Source organism: Rhinoderma darwinii, chromosome 1 (assembly GCF_050947455.1).
Source record: "Rhinoderma darwinii isolate aRhiDar2 chromosome 1, aRhiDar2.hap1, whole genome shotgun sequence".
Classification (NCBI taxonomy): Eukaryota; Metazoa; Chordata; class Amphibia; order Anura; family Rhinodermatidae; genus Rhinoderma; species Rhinoderma darwinii.
Genome location: NC_134687.1, coordinates 372,756,488 through 372,774,060, shown reverse-complemented (window position 1 = coordinate 372,774,060; position 17,573 = coordinate 372,756,488). Strand labels below are relative to the sequence as shown.

Here is a 17,573-nt window from a genome sequence, read left to right as displayed (position 1 = left end):
CTGGAGATGGTGCACTTAGCCTGATGATCATTGTAGTACCTCTGCATATGTCCTCTTTATTGAAAGGATCGATGAAGGTCCAGAATGATGAGGAGATGTGGAAGAAGCTTTAGATGATGTGAAGATGGTAGTCAGTCCAGCCTTATATATCGCAACCAGGGCTGAACTGATAGCCAAGTAATAAAAACACAGTGGAGAAGAGCAGGGCTCACCTATCCTAGGGCTGATAAACCCCTACAGGTTGCAACAACAAACCCTCTATAAACATACAATCCCATGTGCAAAACATCACTCCCCTCCGTTCAGTCCCATGTAAAATAAACATCCCTTCCTTCAGCCCCCTCTAACATACAGTCCAACAGAATTTTTTTTTATAAAACTACCCTCCCTTCATCTTCTTCCAACATACAGTCTCATGTGTAAAACACCACTTCCCTCTGTTCAGCCCCTTCCAACATACAGTCACATGTGCAAAACATCACTCTCCTTCCTTAACGAAGACAGAATTATACAGCTCCCATTTGGTAAGTATCATGTGAATGTTGAGGCTGAGCTGCCTCATTTTTACCAAAACGCACGATACAACTCTATGTGCAATATAAAGTTAATATAACGAGGTAGACATTTTATAGTTCGTTTTAATATTGTAAAAACAATGTATCATTGAGAACTGTACATCAATGCATAATGACATCACCCAGATTAATGCTAGAAAAATATATTTTATCTTCAAAGATGTGGTGTGAAGGGACTGGTTTGTTTAAACACATTTTGTCTCATTTCTCTGTTGGCATATATGCCACTTTCATCTTGCCAGGTATTTCTTCCACGCCTCCTGTAGTCCGCTGTGTCCATAAATTGGGAATGGCATTTCTTGAAGGCAGAAGAATAGTCTGTAACTCTTGATACTTTCTATATTTAAAAACAGAAAATATACAAACATAATTTAGAGTAAACATGGTGCTGTCTAACAAACTATCAGAAAATGTATACTTATAACATGTAGGAGGGAGGATTACAGAATATTTTAAATACTTGCAGGGTGATAGATTGAAACTTGTTTTTTCTCCACTCACATTATCAATGTACTATTATGTTGTAAGGTGTACCGGTATGTTACAAATCAATGTTAGGCCCATACAGATCTGAGGAAGATCTGGAAAATCCATAAGAGCCTTTCATGTAATGAAAACAGACATCAAAAATCCAATTCTCATGTGGAGTTATACTTAGAAGTCGACTGTTAGGGGATCAATATATTTTATGGGTAAAATTGTTGTAGGATAGATAGCGCTACTGCTAGAATTAGCGTTAACGGCCGTTTGATGGACTATTGCGTTGAGTAGGGGCACTCGACAGGGTTGTCCCTCATCTCCCCTGCTCTTCGCACTAGCCATTGAACCCTTGGTGACAGCTCTTCGTGCCCTTACAGGCATTACTGGTTTCCGACGAAATGGTGAGGAGGAGAAAGTGGCGCTATATGCGGATGAGGCACTTTTATTTTTGGCTAATGCTAGGGAGTCTCTCGGTGTGGCTATGGATGTCATTGCTACTTTCAGTGATTACTCTGGTATAGTCATGAATTGGTCCAAGTTTACATTATTGCTTCTGGATATTCTTCAGGACGAAGCTTCTTCCGTTCATTCTGCATTGCAGGTGATCTCTGAATTCAAGTATTTGGGGGTGGTGGTGACCCGCCAGTTTTTGGAATACGAGAAACTAATTATCCCCATTAGTAGGCAGGCTTAAGCACGCAAATCTTATCAAAATCATATGAATGCCGCAGTTGTTATACCAGCTTCATAATGGTCCAGTGTGGATACCACTTTTTCATCACGTTAATAAGCGCTTTTGTGGCTTGAGAGTTATGCACGCATTAAAGTATAAACTCTGCAACGGCCCAAGACGGAAGGGGGTCTTGCAATCCCTAACCCATTGGTGTATTTCCTGGCAGGTAGACTATAGAACATACGAGGATAGGAAGGGGTAGATGCAGATCCCCAGAGAACTTTATTGAAGGGGCATTTTTTGAAGGGATCGTTTATATAGTTGGGAGCGGGTAAATTTAACTTGTCGACGAACCGTTTGCCCACTGTAAAACTTTTTCATAAGGTGTCGTGGAAGGTAAGGGAAATACAACTTATACAGGCGCTACTAAGTACACGGCCATATGGGACACTCCGTGGTTAGCTAATTTATGCCAGCTTGAAGGATTGGGTAATTGGAAACGTGCTGGTCTTAAGGCCCCAATACACCGGCCAAAATCGGTGCAGCGAGCGCCAATCAATGAAACAGCTCGTTGATCGGCGCTCATTTTCTCCTGTCAAAATGAGCTATGTATGGGGACGAGCGGTCGTTTCTTCCCTGGAGATGTGCTGCTGACAACGATAATATTTAACTTTTTTAAAACGATACGATCAGCAGATGAACGAGCGTTTGCCGCCCTGTTTACACAGGGCAATTATCGGCAATGAGCGTTCTATGAACGATCATTTGCCCGATAATCGCCTAGTGTAAAACCCTCTTTACTCAGGAGGTAAACATTGTGAGTAATGGGATACTGCGTTCCTTTGAACAGCTCCAGGGTTCCCATGTAATTCCCTCCTCAGATTTCTATAAATATCTCCAGTTACGGCATGCATTCCAGGCAGACTATGCTGGAGATGCGGGGGATGTGTTATTACTGATAACGACATTATCCATTTGATAGAGGCTACAGGGACTTCTGCCGGAGTTCTCTCTAGATTTTATAAAGCACTTATGATTCTGGTGATGTCTAAGTATCCGTGTGAGGAGCAAAGAAAGGTGGGAGGCAGAAATGGGAGCCTTGGAGAATATGCAGTGGGGGAAATTTTGGAGAGGGTGCTGAAGTGTCTCTGAGTGAAGCTCACAGATCGTCTCATCTATACTTACTACGTAAAGTGTATAAGACACCAAAATTTCATTATGATATTGTTGTTAAACCGGATTAGTTATGCCCTCGAAAAGAGGCACACTAACCAAGCTGGAAAAAGTTTGGGCTCCATGGATTGATACACCTAACCTGGTATCCAGAGTATTAGTAAGATATCGACTGGGTCGCATTTAAACTATTTCTTGGCTCTAACAAAGTGACTAAGTAGCTTAGGGCTTGACGATCGCTGGTTCCTTCGGGGGAGATGGATATACACATCTATGATAAGTGGTGGCAAAGTTTCTGCAGCGTCCATGGCTGCGGACCGTTGGGATTACTCCCCCCCCCCCGGCGGCCGCCTCCATGGATCTGTGGAGGAGATGCGGATCTATGCTCACTTCCGCTGCCGGTCCGCTGTGTCCCGTAGGGTGTACGCGCACACTTGTGCCCGGCCTTAAATGGCCAGCGCGCGCACATGGGAATTATCACTAATTAGCCCATGATCACCCTGGACTATAAGAAGGGCCCTGCCCCTTTGCTCATTGCCTGAGCGTTGTTGTGTTTTCCAATGTTAGTCTTGCAAAAGGCCCCTTAGTGTTACCCTGTTCCCGTTGTTCCCGTGCCCTGATACCTGTACCCTGTATCCCGTACTATTTGTTCCTGTGCTTTAAACCTGTTGAAGGCGTTTTGTGCCACCGGTTCCGCCTGCTGTGTTACACCATGTCTGGTGTCTGCTGTCAAGGTCCTATCTGTGCCTAGCCATTGCTACTGTCTGAACCACTACAGGTACCCTTGCGCTTGGACTATTTATATATTGACTTGGTACTCTGTTGGCCAGCTGCTATCCCGCTATGGCGGTACGGCTCAGTGGGTCTACGTACCCACAGATCGTCACAGTATGCTCAGGCCATGGACCCCGCTGGTCAACCCAAGGCCATGACGACATCACATGCCATGCAGGCAGACCTGCGAGACCTTCGGTCAAGCCAAGACCAACTTTTCCTGGCAGTGAACTCCATTAAATAGCGTCTGGATGCGCAAGCTGCAGCCGTCAAGGCACCTGTTCCTGTTCCTCCGGCTGTTCCTCCTATTACGCCTCCTGGCAGTACCAACTCCCGATTCTAGCTGCCACTACCTTCTCGCTTCAACGGAGACACTAGTACATGCAGGGGTTTTTTGAAGCAGTGCCAGATCCACTTCAGCCTACATGCCAAAAGCATTTCCTTCTGATGGCGCAAGGATCGCTTTCATCATCTCGCTCCTTACTGGCAAGGCCCTAGCATGGGCGAATCCTATCTGGGAACGTCAGGGACCAGAGACCCGTGACTTCCAGTGTTCCCTACGGATTTTCCGCTCGGTATATGAGGAACCTGGGCGAGTCTCATCTGCTGCTGCTGCATCTCTGCTGACCCTTCAACAGAGAGACACCTCTGTCGGTGAGTGAGCCTTTCAGTTCGCACCCTGGCGGCAGAGATGTTCTGGAACAGCGAGGACTTGGTGGCTACATTCTGGCAGGGGGGATTGTCTTCTGAGATTAAAGACGAGCTTGCCGTTCGTGATCTGCCACCGACCCTGGATGACCTCATTCTTCTCGCCACCCGGATTGACATGAGGATCCGGGGAGCGATCCCAAGAGGTTCGTCGGGAGAGAAGACTTCCTAGGCTGGCTCCTACTTTCCAGCAATCCCTGTTGCTCTCACCAGTTGTTCCACCAGAGGAGCAGCCTATGCAGGTGGACCGGCTCAAATTATCCGTCCAGGAGAGACATCACAGACGCACTTCGGGACTTTGTCTGTATTGCGGCCTCGGAGGCCATGTTGTGCGTTTGTGCCCTCAGAAGCCAACGGACTGCAAATGCCTAGGATTGGTTGGAGAGACAACCCTAGGCAATACAGCGCTGAATAAAAAACTCTCTTCAAAACTATCCATCCCCGTGACCATAGTGACCGGCGAAAAGATGCACCGGGTCTTTGCCTATCTGGACTCTGGATCCGCGGCTAACGTCATCCAAAAATACCTAGTGGATCTTCTCCAGTTGCCGACAGTCCCTCTGGAGATGTCTTTGGCTGTTTCCTCAGTGAATGGACTGCCTCTGCACGATCCAATTGTATCGGAGACCAAACCGGTGAAGCTCCAAGTTGGAGCCCTTTATTCAGAGCTAATTTAATTTCTTGTCCTGCCCAAAGCCGTTAACCCTGTGCTGCTGGGCCTGCCTTGGCTTCGAGTACATGCCCCAGTCCTGGACTGGAATTCCAGAGAGGTTCTCCAATGGGGCTCCAAGTGTCTCAATCACTATCTATTGCAGATCGATACAGTCCAGCCTCCTCTGCCTCAGTCGTTGGCAGGATTACCCCCTCATTACTCTCAGTTTGCGGAGGTCTTCAGCAAGGAGGAGGCTGAGACGCTGCCCCCACACAGGGCTTATGAGTGCCCTATTGAACTGGTTCCAAATGTGTCCCCTCCTCGTGAACGGGTATACCCTCTCTCCTTGCCAAAGACTCAGTCTATGTCGGCCTATATCAAGGAGAATTTGGAGAGGGGTTCATACAGAAATCCTCCTCCCCGGCCCCCGGGGCAGGGTTCTTCTTTGTCAAGAAGAAAGACAGATCTCTTTGGCCTTGCATCGAATACCGGGGCCTCAATCAAATCACGGTCAAGAACAAATATCCGTTGCCACTAATTTCCGAGCTATTTGACTGCATACGAGGAGCCATGATTTTCTCTAAACTAGACCTGCGTGGGGCTTACAACTTGATCCGGATCCGCCGGTGTGACGAATGGAAGACAGCATTCAACACCCGAGATGGGCACTATGAATACCTGGTAATGCCCTTTGGTCTGTGTAACGCTCCCGGTATCTTCCAAGAGTTCGTCAATGACATCTTCCGAGATCTCCTCTATGTCTGTGTTGTGGTCTATCTCTATGACATTTTGATTTTTTCTACAGATCTGACGACTCATTGGAGACATCTCCGTCAAGTTCTACTGCGATTAAGGGAGAATCGCCTGTATGCCAAGCTGGAGAAGTGTGTGTTTGAGAAGAATTCTCTACCCTTCCTGGGCTAAATCATCTCGGATCAAGGCCTCAAGCTGGATCCTGAGAAGATAAAGTCCATCATGGAATGGCCACATCCTCAAGACTTGCGGTCCATACAGCGTTTTTTGGAATTCGCCAACTTCTACCGGCAGTTTATCCCAAACTTTTCTTCATTGACGGCTCCCATCTCTACCCTCACCAAAAACTGTATGAATGCCAAGGTGTGGACTCCAGAGGCAGAATCTGCATTTAATAGCCGTAAGAGTGCCTTCACGTAAACCTCAACCCTCCATCATCCTGATGTATCTCAAAAGTTCTCGTTTGAGGTGGACACCTCCTCTGTTGGTGTAGGTGCACTTCTGTTCCAGAGAGGTTCCAAAGGGACGGCAGTGGTATGTGGCTATTATTGTAGACTTTTTTTTCTCCCACAGAGCGCAATTACTCTATTGGGGATTGCGAGTTAGTGGCCATCAAATTGGCTCTGGAGGAGTGGAGACATCTACTAGAGGGCGCAGCTCACCCCATTCTGATATATACCGACCACAAGAACCTCGACTATCTCCAGGCAGCCCAACGGCTGAACCCCAGTCAAGCTAGGTGGTCGCTGTTCTTCGCCCAGTTCCAGTTAGTGCTCCACTACTGTCCTGCTGACAAAAATGTGAGGGCCGATGCCTTGTCCAGATCGTTCAAGAAAGAGGACAACGTGGAGTCTCCGCAAAGTATCATTGACCCATCCTGTATTATTTCTGTTAATCCTCTGCAAGTTAGAGACTTTTGTGCGCCTGGCAGACAGAAGGAGAATCCTTCGCTGGGGCACAGCTTCAAACTGGCTGGGCACGCTGGTGCTCGTAAAACCCGAGATCTGATTGCCCGTCATTTCTGGTGGCCTACGCTGCCCAAAAATATTGTGGAATTTGTCTCGTCATGCACTGCGTGCACTGCCAACAAGGTTGCTCACTGCAAGCCTGCTGGTCTGCTCCAACCTCTGCCTGTGCCCAATGCTCCCTGGCAGCATATAGCAATGTACTTTGTCACAAACCTTCCTTCCTCTGCTGGATGCAATACGGTCTGGGTGGTGGCGGACCGGTTCTCGAAAATGGATCATTTTGTTCCACTGACCGGCCTACCTTCTGCTTCCTGACTGGCTATCCTCTTCATACAAAACATCTTCATCTTGCATGGCTTGCCTCCTTATATCGTGTCTGATCGGGGGGTTAATTTTACCTCGAAATTCGGGAGAGCCCTCTGTAAACTCGTAGATGTGAAGTTGTACTTTTCCTCAGCGTACCATCCCCAGTCCAATGCTCAAGTAGAGAGGATTAACCAAATCATGGAGAATTATCTTCGACACTTCATCTCCATGCAGCATGATGACTGGGTACAGCTTCTTCCTTTGGCCGAGTTCTCATAAAACAACCACACAAGTGAGTCCAATGCTTCTATACTGTTCTTCATTGTCTACGGCCAACATCCACAAATTCCTCTTCCTGTTTCAGCTACGTCCCAGGTGCCCGCAGAGGACTCTGCATTCAGGAACTTTCTACAGATCTGGCAGTGTACCCGGTCCTCTATTCTGCTGGCGGTCGACCGCATGAAGCGAAAGGCGGATACTAGAAGAGAGCCACCTCAGTACCCTCCGGGTACCAAAGTCTGGCTGTCCTCAAGGACTATCCATCTAAAAGGTACCTTCGTACAAGTTTGCTCCCAGGTTCCTCGGACCCTTTGAGATCCTGCAGCAATTCAACCCTGTCTCCTACAAAATTCAGCTGCCTCCTATCCTCAGAATCCCCAACTCCTTTCAGGTGTCCCTCCTGAAGCCTGTGGTACTCAACCGCTACACAAAAACGCCTAGCACTGCAGTTGCTACCAGCGGTTCTTTGTATGATGTATTTGAGGTTAAGTAGATCCTGGACTTCAAAAAAGTAGGAGGAAGAACTTTTTATTTGGTGGATTGAAAGGGTGTTTGGTCCACAGGAAAGGTCCTGGGAGCCAGAATAGAACCTCAATGCCTCTGCCCTCATTAAGAAGTTCCTCTTTCGCTGTAGCCCCAAGAAGAGGGGGCGTAAGAGGGGGGATACTATAGTGTCCATGGCCGCGGACGGTCGGGATTACGGACCCCGCGGTCGCCGCATCTCCTGCCCAGAGCTCACTTCCGCTTCGGTCCGCTGTGTCCCGTAGGGTGCACACGCACGCTCGTGCCCGGCCTTAAAGGGCCACCGCACGCATATGGGTATTATCACTAATTAGCCCATGATCACCCTGGACTATAAGAAGGGCCCTGCCCCTTTGCTCATTGCCCGAGCCTTGTTGTGTTTTCTCATGTCAGTCTTGCAAATGGTCCCTTAGTGTTATCCTGTTCCAGTTGTTCCCGTGCCCTGCTACCTGTACCCTGTATCCCGTGCTATTTGTTCCTGTGCCTTAAACCTGTTGGAGTCGTGTTGTGCCACCGGTTCCACCTGCTGTGTTACGCCATGTCTGGTGTCTGCTGTCAAGGTCCCATCTGTGCCTAGCCGTTGCTACTGTCTGAACCACTACAGGTACCCTTGTTCTTGGACTATTTATATATTGACTTGGTACTCTGTTGGCCGGCTGCTATCCCGCTATGACTGTATGACCCAGTGGGTCCACATACCCACAGATCATAACAGTTGTTAAAATCGACTTGTCAGATGACGCTGTACAAATTATTGATTGATGGATTCTCACATCGGCACTTCAGTAGAACTTTTCCTGCATCGTGCAGGGTGGTCCTGAAGCCCGGGTTGTTGCCAACAGCCTTGGGCTTCAGAGCAATGATCGGAGACCACTAGCAGTGGTTTCCGATCATATTTAACCCCTCAAATGCGGCGCGCAATAGCAAGCACCGCATCAGATTGGTTTTAGAGGGAGGGAGCTCCCTCTCTGACCAAACTGGCACCCCGCGTGCATCGCGGGGTGCCGTTCGTTCCTATGGCAGCCTGGGAGCCTAACAAAGGCCCCCAGGTCTGCCTTTAGTGATTGCCGGTTAGGCAACACTGACAGGCATAATACACTGCACTACAGAAATATTGCAGTGTATTATGAAAGCGATCAAAAGATCGCACAGTGATGTTGCCTAGTGGGATTAAAAAAAAAAGTTAAATAAAGTTTGAAATAAAAGTCCCAAGTCAAATTTTCCCTTTACAAAATACTTTATTATGAAAAAAAGTAAAAAGTTACACATATTTGGTATCACCGCATCTGTAATGAACCCAACTATAAAACGATTAGATTATTTAACCCGCACGCTGAACGCCATAAAAAATAAAAACAAAAACCAATGCCAGAATTGCTGTTTTCTGTTCATCTTACCTTAAAAAAATTTTTTTAAAAAGTGATTAAAAAGTCATATGTACTCCAAAATGGTACCAATAAAATCTACAAGTTGTCCCGCAAAAATATAAGCCCTCATACAGCTGCATCGGTCGAAAAATAAAAAACGTTTGGCTCTTAAAATATGGCGACACAAATACAAACGCGTTTTTACTGTGTAAAAGTAGGAAAACCTATATAAATTTGATATCACCGCAATCGTAACGACCCGCTGAATAAAGTTTTTATGTTATTTATACCACAAGTTAAATGGCGTAAAATTAAGACGCAAAAAAAGAATGGCGAAATGTCTGGTTTTTTTCCAGTACCCCACTGACAAAGTTAATAAAAAGTTAAATCAATAAATTATATGTACCCCAAAATGGTGCTATTAAAAAAATACAACTTGTCTGGCAAAAAAAAAAAAAAGGTCCTTATACAGCTATGTCGATGGAAATATAAAAAAAGTTATAGCTCTTTGAATGCGACGATAGAAAATCTTAAAACATTGCTTGGTCATTAAGGTTTAAAAAAAGAAGTAGACTGTTAAACGGCATAAACAATTCTTTCTAAAGTATAACATTTTCCCCTGCAAGAATTTATAAATGTTGTGAGAAAATGAAGGGAAAAGCTAGAGGGTGATAGCAGTCAAGCTTTTCTGATAAGTTAATTGTTTCACTAGCTGAGATTTAGAAGACTCTGTACACAACTGTTACCTGGATGCTTCACAATTAGCAGCCATTGTTGAATAAATTATTAGAATATGGCTTAAACCAAAATTGAGGAAGGCAAAAAGAGAGAGAGGGAAGGAGAAAAAAAGAGAAGTAAACGAGAAAGAGAATGGGGGAGGGCATGGTAGAAGGAAAGTGAGTGTTTGAGGGAAAGGACATGGAGCCTGGAAATCATTCCCAAAGAAAGATTTTTGTTTGGTGCTTTCCTTATTCCCACAACGGAGAACCATTCCTATTTTTTCATTAAAAAAAGGAGGAATAGGACCCTCAGACACTAGTCAGAGATGACCGATTAGTGTACATTCATACACGGCAGATTTGTGGCAGAAATTTGTACAACTAATCCATAATTTGAATCTGGTTTGTGAAAATCCATTCACATGTTGCAGAGGGATTTTTTTCTGAAATGTATGAGACAATTTCAATCACAGAAATATTTGCCCTAATACTAGAAAATGTTTCCTAAGACAAATGGGCCTCATTTATCAAAACTAGTAGGAGAACTGGCCTTGTTACCCATAGCAACCAATCACAGCTCAGCTTTTATATAATAAGAAACCTTCACAATAATTGGTTGCTATGGACAACAAAGTCATTTTTTTATGTTAGCCAGTCTTGATAAATGAGATTCAAAGTTAAAACTTCCTTATACAACAACTACGGTAATGGAACATGAGGATTCTCACAAATTACTGTTTTCATAGTAACAGGAGGGTTGTCTCATTTACCGCCAACAAAAGTTACTAGGAAGACAGTTTGCAGAGTCACACAATCCCTTAGGCTTGGTAACTGCCCAATAGATTATATTTGCTATTGAGAAAAGCTCATGGCTTCAGTGATTGTGGACATATGCATTTATAATGCTTAGTTGTGGACAGAAACTGTCCGCAACTAAGGCTAAGTTCACAAGGAATACACCAAAATTTTCCATAGGGCCTTAAATATTTGACATATACCAATGACATGGTCTTTGGGCGATGTAGAGATATGTCTTTCCTTACCTTTTCTCTTATCTCAACATATCCTGAGATGTATGGCGTAAGATGACCAGCTTAAAAAGAAAACATGATTTTGCGATACTCTGTCACGAGATGTCTATGCAATATGTCTCTAGGTATGGCCACCCAGTGGTTGCTAGCATGTTGCGATATTGTATTGAACTTGCTTCATGAGAAATTGTAATCCTTAACCAAATTCAAGCAAATGTAAGGGTGAAAACATCTGTATTTCACGGTGTGGCATACATTGTGTTTTTATGTTCAGCACATACACCGGGAGATTTACTCGGTGTATGCGCCAAACAGAGACAAAATGTTGTGTGAACATAAAGTAATAGTTATAACTAGCATTTTGAATCTATTTCTCAATGGTAATCAGAACCAGCTAATTAACATTTTGAAAAACAATGGAGAACAAGTCTTTCAGTCTAGGTGCTAGAGCAAAATAACTATTTGCTTCAGGGCAGACCCTTTGCTATATATTAATTATGTTCGGAGATAGATTTATAGAATTTTTTTTTTTTAAATGTAATAAAAAGTTTAGACCCAAAGTTCAGAGAAGTTGTACATACTTTATAGTTGGAATGAATATGGATGATGTATTTGCTGAAATCGATCAGTTCTAAGCCTATTTTTCTAATTTATCTTCCTACAGACCAGGATACATACAAATTATGAATATATTAATATAAATAGGCTGAGGCAATCATCAACTTTGCTTGTCTGGATATCACAAACTGATTCATAACAGCTCTCATAATCCACACCCTATTATTTACATAGATGGTTGAATGTTGCATCAATACAGAATAATCGTAGTTGGGCTAAATTATTGCTGGTGTGTTGAAGGGCTAAAGTTAAAAAACAGAACACTTACCCAGGGAGCATGTACTGTTTTGAAGAATATTTTATTAGGGATTATTTATGGTGCCTAAAAAGCTAAAATATGAAATCTGAGTCCAGCAGCCTGTGCGGTCCAGATGACATGCACAGTTTGGGCGAACCTCATGCATATACAAATTGTGATGTGTTCTGAAAAGAAGAGAATTGCCTGGAAGTTGTTGGGAAATAAGATGAACAGCTATCTAGTGTCTTGTAATATTTTGACAGAGCACACAGCACTTTTTAGTTACAGATTAATGCAAATGATTCTTCATTTTTCCACTCAGCAAATACATTTGAACAATTTGCTTCACTTTTTTCTACTACTATAAACCAATATAACTGGTAAACCATTAAACAAGGAAACGGTTTACACTTAGATCTACCAAAAACATATTTACCCAGATGTGCCATATTTGTCTGGATGTAAATCTAAAATTTGTGCAACAGATTATTCAATGGCGATAAAACTGTACGGGTTCTTGATCTTTGGCTTGAGCCCTTTCCAGAATATTCAATGCGCAGAGATTTTCCAACATGTCAGAAGATCTCTTTGCAATATGGTATGCTTCCATGGCTACATTCTTACCTAACCAACGGAGTTCCCTGTGTAAAGTATAAATACTTCAAACAAAAGTACTTACAAGAGATGCTGTATACTGAAAAGGGGCCACATAGTTGATGCCATAAGTTGTATCCAGATGCCTAAAAGAGAAGCAGACTGAAAATTAGACAAGTAAGGTAATCTGGTACAAAAATATATAATATTTTTTATCTATGGAAATAATAGAATTATAGTATACTACACATTTTGTTTTACATTTTTTTTTTATCAAAATGGGGAGAGACTATTGTGTATAGTTTCCATATCTCTCTGGTAAAGACCAACAAGCTATAAACCATTGTATACAAGTTGGAATCAATGGCTCTATGCTTATGATTGGCGCTAATATATCATATAGAACTCGGCACTCATATATTCTGCTTTTGCAATTTCAATATATTTTAAACAATCCACAGTGGAGTATAACTAAATGCTGCTCCTGTGGCAAAAAACTGTATGTATTCAGATACAAGGATTGTGCCAACACAATCCAAAGGATATACTCCCACTAACTGTGTAATTGGTTATGTATATTTATAATATAAAACATTTATTTATTGATATGCACTAAAACAGTTTTTATTAACCATCCTAAGGAGAAACAATTGTGAATTAAAAAATAAATCCATGTACTGCCTTTACCAATTATAAATATTGTGTTCTCAATTTAATGTTAATGGGCAAATCTGTAGAGGGAATAGATTTATTCAGTATACTCCCTTATGGATAGGAGGACTAATATTACAGCAGACACAAATTAATAGAATTTCACCCTTTTAAAGTATATACAGGGTGGGCCATTTATATGGATACACCTAAATAAAATGGGAATGGTTGGTGATATTAACTTCCTGTTTGTGGCACATTAGTATATGAGAGGGGGGAAACTTTTCAAGCTGGGTGTTGACCATGGTGGCCATTTTGAAGCCGGCCATTTTGTATCCAACTTCAGTTTTTTCAATGGGAAGAGGGTCATGTGACACATCAAACTTATCGAGAATTTCACAAGAAAAACAATGGTGTGCTTGGTTTTAACGTTACTTTATTCTTTCATGAGTTATTTACAAGCTTCTGACCACTTATAAAATGTGTTCAAAGTGCTGCCCATTGTGTTGGATTGTCAATGCAACCCTCTTCTCCCACTCTTCACACACTGATAGCAACACCGCAGAAGAAATGCTAGCACAGGCTTCCAGTATCCGTAGTTTCAGTTGCTGCACATCTCGTATCTTCACAGCATAGACAATTGCCTTCAGATGACCCCAAAGATAAAAGTCTAAGGGGGTCAGATCGGGAGGCATTTCTTCTGCGGTGTTGCTATCAGTGTGTGAAGAGTGGGAGAAGAGGGTTGCATTGACAATCCAACACAATGGGCAGCACTTTGAACACATTTTATAAGTGGTCAGAAACTTGTAAATAACTCATGAAAGAATAAAGTAACGTTAAAACCAAGCACACCATTGTTTTTCTTGTGAAATTCTCGATAAGTTTGATGTGTCACATGATCCTCTTCCCGTTGAAAAAACTGAAGTTGGATACAAAATGGCCGACTTCAAAATGGCCGCCATGGTCAACACCCAGCTTGCAAAGTTTCCCCCCTCCCATATACTAATGTGCCACAAACAGGAACTTAATATCACCAACCATTCACATTTTATTTAGGTGTATCCATATAAATGGCCCACCCTGTAGAATAACGTCACTGACGATTCAATATATATTTGAATTATTTTATTTACAAACTCATGTATTAAGCCCTTCCCGCCACAGCTATTTTTCAGATTTTCAATTTCCCACCTTCCGAAAGACAATACATTTATCTCTCCGTCTATATAGTCCCATGAGGGCATGATTTTTTCGGGACGAGTTGTAGTTTTTCATGGCACCATTTTATTTTACCATAGAACGTACTAGAAAAAAAATATTTGTAAAGTAGAAAATGAAAAAAAAAAACGCAATTCCTTCACTGTATTTTGCGCTTCATTTTTACGTAATTCACCGTGCAATTGAAACGACATGTTAACTTTATTCTGCGGGTCAATACGATTACAGCGATACCAAGTTTATATAGTTTTTCTATATTTTACTACTTTTACAAGGAAAAACTAACTGAAAAATAAAATGTATGCGTTACCAAATTCTGAGAGCCGTAACTTTTTTATTTTTCCGTCGACATATTTTTTGCAGGATAAGCTGTAGTTTTATTGTATTATTTTGGGGTACATGCGAGGTTTTGATCACTTTTTATTTAAATTTTTTGTGGGAGATGAGGTGACCAAAAAACAGCTATTCTGCCATTTAACTTTTTCTTTCTACGGTGCACACCGTGCAGGTTAAATAACGATATATTGTAATAGTTCAGACTTTTACGGACGGAGCGATACCATTTATTTATTTATTTTACAATTCTTTAAGGGGCTAATGGGAAAAGGTTTTTTTTTAACTTTTAATATTTTTTTTACATAAAAAAAACACAACAACTTTACAGAAAAAACAACAGATTTTTACTTTTTTTATTAGTCCCCCTAGGGGTCTTGAACCAGCTGACCATACTAATGTATTGCAGTATATCGTCTTTCTGACAGGCTTCTATTAAGCCCTGCCAGAAGCTTAATAGGAGCACAAAGATGGCAGACCTGGGGACCTTCATTAGGCATCCATCAGCACCCTGCGATCGCATTGAGGGGGCGGGTGAGCTATTGGAGGGTGTCGTCCCCCTCTTTCTAACGATTTAAATGCTGCGGTCGCTATTGAGCACGCTCCATACTTCCCCACCTGGCTAGGATGTAAGCATACTGTAATGACGGGGTAGGGAGACAGACAGGTGAGCCCTAATCTACCCGCCACTCAGTCCCTGCCTACTTGCACGGCCCGTCCTAGGCGACGGCGTACAACTGGGCGACGGTCCCTACGCTCAATATGTGTACGACAGACAAACAGACAAGGGTACACAGAAGCTAAGGGAAATGGGGCAGTTGCCCACGGCAACACCGTGAGCAACAGGAGTAGTGAACGAGCCGAGTCAAACCAGGAGTGTACGAGGTACCAAACACAGAGCAGGAGAGCAGTGAACAAGCCGAGTCAAACCAGGAGTGTACGAGGTACCAAACGCAGAGCAGGAGAGTAGTCAGTAAAGCCAGGGTCAAAATGAAGCGGAGGTCAATAGTACAAGCAGGAACAGCAGAGCCAGGAAACTAGACAGAATCACAGGCAAAGGAAGAGCAGGAAATGAAGGTATAAATAGACAGAGGGCGGGAGCTAGCTCCGTCTGGCCAGGCTGAGATAGGCTGAGGAGTGGGAGAACCTACCAGCCTGAGTGGTAGCAGATGGAGTCACTCTATCAGACCTAGGAGCAGGTGCAGACTGATTACCAACGGGCGTCGACACAGAAGCTGTGTCTGGCAGATCCATTACACATACGTCAAATGTGGAAGGGGTTAAAGATGTCGATATCTCCAGCATTCTTTGGAGGCATTCCTCCTAATGTGAGTCTCATTTGGAACTCAAAAATTAAGAATGTTAATATGTTCTGCATTCATTAGGGGCGTGCTTCCTAACAAGAGTCTCTTTTATAGTTCAGATCTAAAAGGGGATGACAAATTTCTATCCAATTCATTAGAGGCATTCCTCCTAATCTGCATCTTATTGTCAGCTCAAACTATGAAAAATTGAGGCATTCCTCCTATTCAAAAATTGCTTTACTCACTAATCTCGTCCCTCTACTACCACTAAACTACTAATTTGACCATTATAAGGCATACATGGCATACATGGATTTTGTATTAAAATATCAGAAAAATCCTTAAATCAGCCTCCCTACATGTTTTGCCACATAAAATGGCGTCATCAGGGGAAAATGGCTGTTTTAATGGCCATTGAAACAGCCATTCTCCCCTGATGATGCCATTTTATGAAACATGGAGTGATGCGATTCTTTCCAATAGGACCTCAAGAAAGGTCCTATTGTAGGACAGAAACGTTGCACCTTTGCTTGATGTGGACTGAATAAACTTCACGATTTTTCTTATTGGAGTGCTGCAAGACTTTCTTTATTCATATCTGTACTTAGTCCAAGGATCGGGACTACTTGCTGGGCACCCAGATACATATACATTTCCTTCCTGAAGTGAGTGCTGCTGTTTTTCTTCGTTGTATATATATATATATATACACACTACCGTTCAAAAGTTTGGGGTCACCCAGACAATTTTGTGTTTTCCATGAAAACTCACACTTATATTTATCAAATGAGTTGCAAAATGACTAGAAAATATAGTCAAGACATTGACAAGGTTAGAAATACTGATTTTTATTTGAAATAATAATTTTCTCCTTCAAACTTTGTTTTCGTCAAAGAATGCTCCATTTGCAGCAATTACAGCATTGCAAACCTTCGGCATTCTAGCTGTTAATTTGCTGAGGTAATCGGGAGAAATTTCACCTGATTCTTCCAGAAAGCCCTCCCACAAGTTGGATTGGATTAATGGGCACTTCTTGCGTACCATACGGTCAAGCTGCTCCCACAACAGTTCTATGGGGTTGAGATCTGGTGACTGCGCTGGCCACTCCATTACAGATAGAATACCAGCTGCCTGCTTCTTCCCTAAATAGTTCTTGCATAATTTGGAGGTGTGCTTTGGGTCATTGTCCTGTTGTAGGATGAAATTGGCTCCAATCAAGCGCTGTCCACAGGGTATGGCATGGCGTTGCAAAATGGAGTGATAGCTTCCTTATACAAAATTCCTTTTACCTTCTACAAATCTCCCACTTTACCAGGACCAAAGCAACCCCAGACCATCACATTACTTCCACCATGCTTGACAGATGGCGTCAGGCACTCTTTCAGCATCTTTTCAGTTGTTCTGCGTCTCACAAATGTTCTTCTGTGTGATCTAAACACCTCAAACTTCGATTCGTCTGTCCATAACACTTTTTTCCAATCTTCCTCTGTCCAATGTCTTTGTGCTTTTGCCCATATTAATCTTTTCCTTTTATTAGCCAGTCTCAGACATGGCTTTTTCTTTGCCACTCTGCCCTGAAGGCCAGCATCCCGGAGTCGCCTCATCACTGTAGACGTTGACACTGGCGTTTTGCGGGT

The 17,573-nt window shown here is 43.0% G+C and overlaps 1 protein-coding gene across 1 annotated transcript in view; it reads right to left on the bottom strand.

Annotated features, from left to right (window-relative positions):
• Window positions 1-621: 621 nt before the first annotated feature.
• The window catches only part of CFAP95 (cilia and flagella associated protein 95), a 118,235-nt gene continuing 101,283 nt past the window's right edge, over window positions 622-17,573 (bottom strand). Inside the window, exons 6-7 of the mRNA XM_075827962.1 lie at window positions 12,516-12,576; window positions 622-912 (exon numbers count right to left, since the gene is read on the bottom strand). Coding sequence (XP_075684077.1) covers window positions 730-912; window positions 12,516-12,576 — 244 coding nt within the window. The 3' untranslated portion in view covers window positions 622-729. The remainder of the gene's footprint in view (window positions 913-12,515; window positions 12,577-17,573) is intronic.